The 8,623-nt window shown below is 53.0% G+C and overlaps 1 protein-coding gene across 6 annotated transcripts in view; it reads left to right on the top strand.

The window, feature by feature from the left end:
• Positions 1–8,623, top strand: part of SPDEF (SAM pointed domain containing ETS transcription factor) — a 53,441-nt gene that overhangs the window by 18,394 nt on the left and 26,424 nt on the right. Inside the window, exons 1-2 of one of the 6 annotated variants that reach the window (XM_025205876.1) lie at positions 7,229–7,307; positions 7,981–8,239. The exons of 4 other annotated variants lie outside the window; for them this stretch is intronic. In XM_025205876.1, the coding sequence (XP_025061661.1) occupies positions 8,155–8,239 (85 nt within the window). In that variant the 5' untranslated portion in view covers positions 7,229–7,307; positions 7,981–8,154. Of the gene's footprint in view, positions 1–7,228; positions 7,308–7,738; positions 8,240–8,623 lie in introns of those variants that run through there. One more of the 6 variants, XM_025205875.1, reaches the window with a different exon arrangement.

The raw sequence follows: 8,623 nt of genomic DNA, 5'->3' as shown, positions 1-8,623 counted from the left end.
CATTCCTGATGAACTGGGCCTGGGATGCACTGAGAAACGGGCCCAACCTAGCCACTTCCAGTGCAATCGTATTTGCTCGCAAGCATGAGGCCAGCTACTGGCTCTGTATGGCTGGATTGCTGTGCTCTTGGGTTTGCTGGTGGTTGAGCTGGGGTTGGGCCATCTGACATTTGTCTTGGTTCAAGGCAGTGAATTAACTTCTATGGTGTTGATGGTGGTGTGTCACTTCATAGCAACTTCCTCTTCTACAACCTGGGTGAGTAACAGTCCCTGCTGTTTCCCTGCACAGAAAAAAAAGGTTATTTCCTGCAGAGGCCTGTCAGTGTGCTCCTTCTGTGATGCAAGGATTCTGGGTCTAGGTTTTCATCGATTCTGGAGATCACGTGCAAAATTTGAGACTTGCATAACACAACCTTAGAGTACAGTGAATGGAAGCAGGCAAGTAACTGGTGTGTGCGTGCGTGTGTGTGCGCACGCGCATGCGTGCACAGTTGCTGTGACCTTGCCGTGTGTGTGTAGGGGGTGGAGGGGAGGGAGTATGAAGTTAATGCGACTTTATGCTGTAGGGTGTGGGAGGCTCAGATGATGTGGGTAATGCATGATGCAGACTTAGCCTGGATCATGTGGCATATCGGTGACAGACACAAACAGCTAAAATTCCCCCGGGGCATCATTTAAAGGAAGAAAATAGCTTTATAGGAGCCATAACTTGGCTTGCGATGAGCACTGGGCTTGGATTGTTGAAGCAAATGAGTGATGCTGAAGCAGCAGTGAGAGTCTGGAGGACAGAGGATGGAGCTGTGACCTGGAGCGGTGTTTAGAGCAAGTGAAACAAAGTCCTTGGGGTGCTGGACTTGAAGGGCCGATGGCTGATCCTAGGAGATTGTCCTTGTAAGAAGCCAGCGGTGTCCCTGGCAGCACTGCGTGTGGTGGGTGGCAGCTGGGACAGGCTCAGGTCTGGACTAGCAGCAGCCGACGTGGGCAGTGAGGTGTTGGTGGGAGATGTGCAGTAAGTGTCCGTGACCCACTGAGGCAGGAGCTCTTGGGGAGCCAGCTGACTTGCTACGTGAGGACCCAGCCCAGCTGTAGCAGAAAGCATTGCCAGCACCTCCCTCTGCTTTGCCTGGTTTGGCCCATTTCCTTTTCACGGGCCCTGAAATTCAGTCAGCCTTTTTTAGCAATCAAGGAAACTTTTGAAAACCAGTTGAGTTAGTTCCATACGTGGCCCTTCTCCAAGGAAGGAGCCAATCTGTGCCTGGGACCTCTGCCCAGTCCCTGAAGCTGGACTAGTTCCAGTTGGGGTGGCACAAATCAGAAATGAGCCCAGACCAGGCCCAGGCTGGTGGCAAGAGGGTCTGATTCCTGGTAGCCAGGGAGAGTCCAGATTTGGGGGTGTCCCGTGTCGCAGCGAGGCTGCAGAGCATTGGCTGGTTCCCAAGGAGTTCCCATGAGTCCCTCTGCTACAGGCAAACAGGCCTCTGGGTTTAATTAAATGGCGATGGCAGCGTTGTAAACCCTGGAAATGGAGCATGATCTCTATGAAAGTACACAGAGAGTGTTTGCCTCGCACAGTAGGGAAGGGGGGTGATCTCGACTCCTGCGGCGTTTGTGGAAGGGACTGTTCCCTCCAGCAGGCAGCACTGATTGGAGCCATGCTTGGATCGTGGCCCTTGCCTCAGCCTCTTGTTCAATTTGGCCATGGTTGCTATCCCGGGCCAATGACCCAGAGCAGCAGCAGAGCCTGTCTCTGCTCTTGTGATGTCTGTGGGGCTGACCAGTGCAGCAGGCTCCGAACCAAGGTTGTGTGGATCTGAGGCAGGAGGTGTTACCACTTGAGTTCAGACCCAAGATCCCTTGCTGGGAAAACGCTGTTGGAGCTGCAGAGTGAACCCATGGCAGACCCTTCACCCCTCCAGTGGGTTGTGTCATGACTTCCCCTCTGCAGCAGATCCTTAAAGAGAAGCAGAGAGTCTCGAGGCCTGGAGGCCAGTGCAGCATGTGCTATCTGAGCAGCACTCATTCTCTGGGACCGCCGAGAAGCCTGGAAGCATCTTGCTGCACCTCTGAAGAAGCCAGCACATCTCATAGAAAAACTGGCACCTGTGCAGAGCCCTGCTATGTCTCCTGAAGGGCCTAATTCCAGATATCCAGAGTTTTAAGCTAGCAGTTGATGGAGATTGCCTGTGTTTGGAGGTCTAAATCATGAGAACATAACAAGGACATAAGAACCCCCATTTCCTGGGTCAGACCATAGAAGCACCTTGCCCAGTCTCCTGTGCCACACAGGGGCAGAGAGCGGCTGCTGAAAGGGAGGGTGAGCTGGATCTAACCAGCGTTTTTTCCACTGTTCCTTTCTCACTTGCAGCCTCCAGCATTTAAGGTCTAGGACGTTCTGATTCAGAGGCTGCATCCCTAACTCCTGTGCTCAGTGCTACAGATGCCCCCTTCCTCCAAGAATTGGTCCAGAAATCCCCACCTCGTAGCTGTCATCTCTTTGTGATTCACAAGATAAAGCTATGTTGAGGCGGGAGGTAGAAAAAAGCCATAATCTATTTGCAGTGTTAGGGTGTGTGGGGCAGTCTCTGTGGCTATATCTACACAGCAAAAGGTAGGTGTGGCTAGACCATGGGGAGGCATGTCCATGTTGGTTTTACTCTATTGTGGGTGACAATAGTGGGACAAGCTCCACTGAGCATTAGCACCCAGTGTATGAACCCAATGTCCCTGGAGAGTTCGTAGCCTGCCTGCTAGCATGCGGTAAAGCCCCTGCCTTCAGCACTGTCTATCCCTCTGCCAGCTAGATTAAAACTAGCACAGGTGCATAGACGTAACCTCTGTCTCCCACGTGTGTGTGTCTTGGGCTGGGTGGTTCTGTTTGCTAAGCTCCTGGGCATCGATTGGGCAGTTCCTGCGAAGAGACTGAGATGATGTAGGCAAATGAGGGGATTTATGTCTGTGACAGCCTGTAATGATATGTGTGCTGCTCATGAGCGGGTAGCCTGCGTGCCTCACACCAGCTCCTGGCACTCGGAGCCTCCCTGCTCCATTTACCTTGGCTTTGCAATAATGAAATAAGGAACAGCGAGGCTAGCAGCAGTGTACCCAGCTGGTTGCTGTGTGTGTTTATTTCATGTGGTAGATTTTTCCTTGATGCCCTATCTGAAGTTTCCACATTTGAGACACGCCTGTTTCTGTTCATACACTACAATAAAGTTCCCTGTGCTGGAAGGGGGTAGCAGGGGCAGCTTTCAGCTCTGCTCCAAAGCACCACGGCTGCATTGCTCCCTACAGCATCTCCCACTGCCAGCCGAAGGAACTGGAGTGCGGCAAGCACCTTCCAGACGCAGGGTTGTGATGTCCATGAGCAGGGCTCAAACCGGGGGCCTCCAACACCCTGGAACAGCCCAGGATGACTTGCCTTCCGCACCTACACCTACACAAGGACAGGTCAGGGGGGGCCCTCAGGAAAGTACATGTTGTTTGGCTGCATCATCTGGTTGGCTGGACAGAGCTGCAGGTGCGTGGAGCCAGAAGGCCTCAGTGGGGTGGAGTTGGAGCAGATGGATCCATAGTTCGGTGCAATCGGTGGGGAAATCTGCACTGACTTTAAGGGGCTTTGGGTCAGACCTGTGGGGGCTTTGTATCTGAGAAGCAGGTTGAGGTAGAAACAGCTGGAGTGAGAGAGAGATTTGGATGTCACATAGGAGAGCCAGGTCCCCATGGAGCTGCAGGTGCGATGTGTTGTCCTCACAGCTGCTCATGCCCAGAGGCAGATGCAGGGACTCCTGTAGAGAGCAGGCAGCCTTGCCATGATTGGGATGCTTGTGGGGGGGAAAGTCCTTTCCTCTGTGAGTAAGGCTGTCTTGGTGTGGCAGGTTTTCTTTCTCAGTGCTCCAGTTCTCTTTGTGTTCACACCCGTGTAACTCCCTGAGATTCGGCAGATGGCAGGGACCTGCTGCGTGCTGAGCTGGGCTATGCGTTATGTGCTTTCCTCAAACCAGACAGTAGTCGCACACTGAGCACGGGAGAGTTGTAGCTTACCACGCTTTTTGCATCAGCTCCAGGCTGGAATGAAACCCTCAGAAGAGGCTAGAGGGGTTTGGCTTGTATATGGGTAGATTGCTCCATCAGGAAATGAAACCTATTTACAGATTCACAGAAGTTTTACAGAAGTGATGCAAGCCTTTTCCAGGTCCATAACAGGGCTGTGCAGGGGGCCTAGAGGACGCTGGCAGTGTGCAAGGGGGAGTTGTTAGCCATGGATCCTGCAGCCTTCCAGCTCCGGCGTGTGAGACCACTAGTCCCCCATGAGTATTGCACACATGGGCACCCACCCTCCCACCCAGCATTGCGGGTCCCTCTTGCAGCGCCTGCCACGTATTCCAGGCCTGACTGTAATTACCTGCGTGCCTGTCAAAACAAGAATAAAGAGCTTGCTTGCCTATGGTGGCCAAGGCTGTAATCATGGGGAAATGTTCCCCCTGTGATAAGATAACATTGATGCATTTCAAAGAGGAGGCTGAACCCCTTTTGTTGGCGATAGCGTGGGAATGTGCATGGGGCCCTTGTGCCAGCACGGCACTGCTGGCTTAGGAAACTTTCATGCGCAGGCCTCCTTTCTTCCTTGCTAGCAAAACAGCTTCTTGATTGTGCCCTTATCAGCGTTGTGGGTTTGAAAGCCTATGGGCATTGGCACAGGCCTCATGGAGAAAGGGTGGACCTTTTGCCTCTGGAGGCCTGGGTCAACCACAGTTGGAGCTGCTTGTGGAGCAACACCATTGTTTTGTGTGGCCCAAGCTGCTTAAGTGGCTCTTTTAACATGTTATAAAAATCGGCAAAGAGCTGGCATGGTTTCTTCTCTGATAAAGCCGTGGCAGCCTACCCAGCAAGCAAAGTGGGGATTGGAGCCTGGGCTAGCTGAAGCTGGCTACTGTGGGCAACCATAGTAGTAAAGACATGTGGCATGAAGGCATACCTGAGGTCCCTGTTGTGTGCTAAAGTCTGGGTTGCTGTGCCTAGTTATGGGTATCAGGATAATAAGGCTCAGCTTGCACAGGGATGCTAGCATGTGCTACAATCACAGCACCATGTGTCCAAAGAGGCTCTTGGTTTTTTTTGCTGATCTGCTTTGTTTGGGGGTGTGAGGTCACCTGCACAGCCGCTGTGGATGGGACGTTGGTGTAGTCTGCTCTGAGGGACACAGCGAGGCAGATTCTCCAGGGCATTACACGTGTGAAGTAGGCACAGACACAGCTGTTCTGAGACCAGGCGATGGGAAGTGAGAAAAAGCAGAGGAAATGTAAGAAGAATCAAGGAAAATTCAGGGTTTAAAAAGGGGGGGGAGGGCACAGGAATTGCTATCAGCAAGGTGAAGACCATTTAAAGAGGGCCCTGGGCTCCTTAGTGCGGTGGTCTTCATAGGCACACATTCAGCATCACTAGGTGTGTTTATGTGGCCCCATTTCTGGGATTTTGAGTGCCCAGACTGGCCATGAGTGCTGGGCAGTGCTTCTTGGCAGTGGAGTGCATGGGCAGGAAGGGCTTCAAAGCTGCTTCTGGCACGGAGGCAGTGTGGACACACTGAGCCTGTGTAGCTGGGTCTGCATGTGTTTCTGCAGTGGTCTGTGCATCTCCCTGAGGACCTGCTGCTTGGCACATTGGTGCTGGTGTAGGTTTCTGGGCACATTCGTTTCCATTGGTGTTGCTCTGGATGTACCCACACAGGTACCTGTGTGAGGCCATGCATAAAGACTTGCATTTCCTTATATGTGGACCTTTGTATTTGTACATGTGGGTCAGGTCTTATAAGGGTTTGGACCCATGTGTCACTGTTGCCGCATGCACCCATCTGTAGTTCACATGGATGTGCTTATGCAGTCTGGACTTCTCCTTATGAATTTATCTGTATGCACCTGAGTGTATAAGGGACAGCATTTCTCTGGGCAGATGTCGGAGCATGTATACCCCTGTGGATGCTGATATTTGCCCTGCTGGCATGGATCTGCCCACACGGCTGTAACACCATAGGATTTGGCTGTATTTGAGTCTTCCTCCATGGCCCAGGCGTGTTAACAGATGGACCTGCCTTTACATGCAGTTGCATTTGCAACAGGCATGTGTGATCATTCACATATGTACAGCCTTTGTGTCTGGGTGCCGTCAGCATCCGTGCGCGTACATATAGCATACTGTAGCTTTGTGTGTGCCTCTCATGGTTGTGAACAAACACCCCTGAGTGTATTGGTGTGTCCACTGCAATGCCGAATGTTCAGTCGTGCTTGAAACTGCCAGTCAGCCGAACGATGATTGGAGCGTCAGTCTGAAGAAGTGAAGCTAGAGCCGACTGTGGGAAGCAGCAGAAGGCAAAGTCCTGTCCCCACAACCTTGAGGATGGGAGATGCTGCAGGTAGCTGCAATAGGCTGGCCAACACTGGGCCAGGCACTTAGTGTGGGGCTCTTAGCCCAGTGTCCTGCTTGCATTGCAATGTGCTGGAGGAAGATCTGGGGACAGATGGGGGCTTTTTTGGGGTGAAACCTGCAGATCTGATGACACAGAGCACTTGGGCTTTGCCAGACGGTTTGTATGGGACGGGGTGGGAGTTGAAGAAGCTGGAATGTGCTGTTTAGATGCCCTTGAAATGAAACATTTTGATTTTTATCTGAGCCGTAACTATTTTTCCTTTTGAAACTTCCTTCTGGTTTAGTTCCGAGCATTCAAGAACCCTCAAAAAAAAAAAGTCCTCGAATCAGAAGCAAAATATTTCCTTTGTCTCTTGACAGTTGCCAGTGAACCGAAAAAGCCATTTATTCTCCCAGCGCTGGTTGTATCCTCCCAGGTAGCTTCTCGGGACGTCTGCTCTCAACAGTGGGCGAGAGTCTCCTTTCCTCTGCCGTGGGTCTGATTCCACTGGCTTCCATGAGGTTACTTTTTGGTTTGGGCTGGTGGAAGGGAACTGGCTGTAAACTTCCCACTCGCTGCCTTCTTCCATCCCAGAGGCAGCAGCGTTTCGGCAGGTAGAAGACCTCCCAGAGCAGTCTGGGGTCCAATGTGGGAAGGCAGGTGCTACAGAAATGAGGTGTACCACAGTATTGCTATTGAGTATTGCCCTCTACTTCTCAGCAGCGGGCAGGGACTGCCTGCTTGGCAGAGCAAGGCTCTGTAGTTGGGGATGTTCGGGTTCATGTAGAGGAGGCCCTAACAGCACCATTTCCCCGCCCAGGGCTGTGGCTCGCAGATGTGTTGCCGATCTCCAGTGCATATCCCAGAGCAATGAGCAACCCAATCGGACGGAGGGGAATGACTCCGGGTAAAGAGGATCCTGCAGAACCAGGGGCCTCTGGGTCCAGCAGCTCTGGAGGAGGGGTCTGCAGCAAGAGGGTGTAATGGGATCCGTTGGGGAATTTGTACCACCTACACAGCCCCACGGGTGCAGCGCCACAGGGGCACTGATGATGACCCACCAAAACCAGGCATGGCCAAGCTCTCGGTCAGGTCCTGGGCGGGAGGGGAAGAAGGAGCCTTTTCATCACCCCTCAGCACCAATCTACAAGGACCTTGAGACTCTGTTTGAGCTCCGCTGCGGCTGGCCAGAGACCTGAAGGGGTTAAAGGCTGCCAGGCTGTGGCAGCCCCATGTGGGGAAGAAAGGCAAAGTACTGAGGAAGGCTTCATGGTGTGGGAAGAATGGTCCCCTCAAGGGTTAACTCTGGGCTGGGATATTCAAACACCTCCAGCTGAGGTAAGCACCCAGCTTGTTTGTTCAGGTAAATAAGGAAGGAATTAGATATAATGAGCCAGGGAGGCATTTGCTAAGCACTCTGCATACTGGTGCTCGGCTGCAGGGCTCTGCCAGTGCCTGTGGTGCCTACTTCGAGGCAGATGCCTGTAGCTTTGCACCTCTCCCTGTAGCCCCACAGATCCTCTCCCACTCCCCCAGCCGCTCAGAGCAGCCAGGTGCTGAGTTCACGTGTCCCCTGGCAGGCGGAGGTCCCTCCTGGTGGCACCTCTCCAGAGGACTTGATGCTTCCCAGAGCGCGGGCAGTGTCCTGGGAGCTGAGCTGCACTGAGTGAGGAGCACAGCCCTCGTGCCCGCTTCCCGGAGCCACATCTCTGCTCCCCCCCCAGCCCCCTTCTTATGCCTGACTGAGATGTTGAATGTCAGTGGGAGACCCCTTCTACCCTTCTTGTTGGACCAATGCTGCTGCTGCTGAGAGTCCGCGCATCTCTGCACGCCTAGCGGGTAAGTCCAATCCTCTGGCTATGAGAGTATCATTTCTGGTGCGTCCTCCCTGACAGTGCAGAGTCTATCCTGGGCTCTGAGATCTCCTGGGCATTTCCCTCTCCCATCTGACCCAGCCTTGCCTCTCCGGCCTACAGCCTGGTGCCAGGCTGCTAGTATGTTGTGCCATTTTATTTGTTTCATTTTGCGCTTTGATTGACTTGGTGGACCACTGGAGGTGATTGAGGTGCTTTGTGGTGGGGCAGACCATCCATGGAGGGTCTCTTATATCTCCCTTGGAGGCAACCGGGACTGCTCATCGCCTAGGGGGTGAATCCAGTGTGAAACTCCCTGCAGGTGGGAGGGACCTGATTGCCAAAGGCAAGAAAGGGAGTTAGTTGCCGA

Source organism: Alligator sinensis, unplaced genomic scaffold, assembly GCF_000455745.1.
Source record: "Alligator sinensis unplaced genomic scaffold, ASM45574v1 scaffold872_2, whole genome shotgun sequence".
Lineage (NCBI taxonomy): Eukaryota > Metazoa > Chordata > Crocodylia > Alligatoridae > Alligator > Alligator sinensis.
The sequence above is the reverse complement of the archived record's forward strand: the minus strand, read 5'-3'. Positions and strand labels throughout refer to the sequence as shown.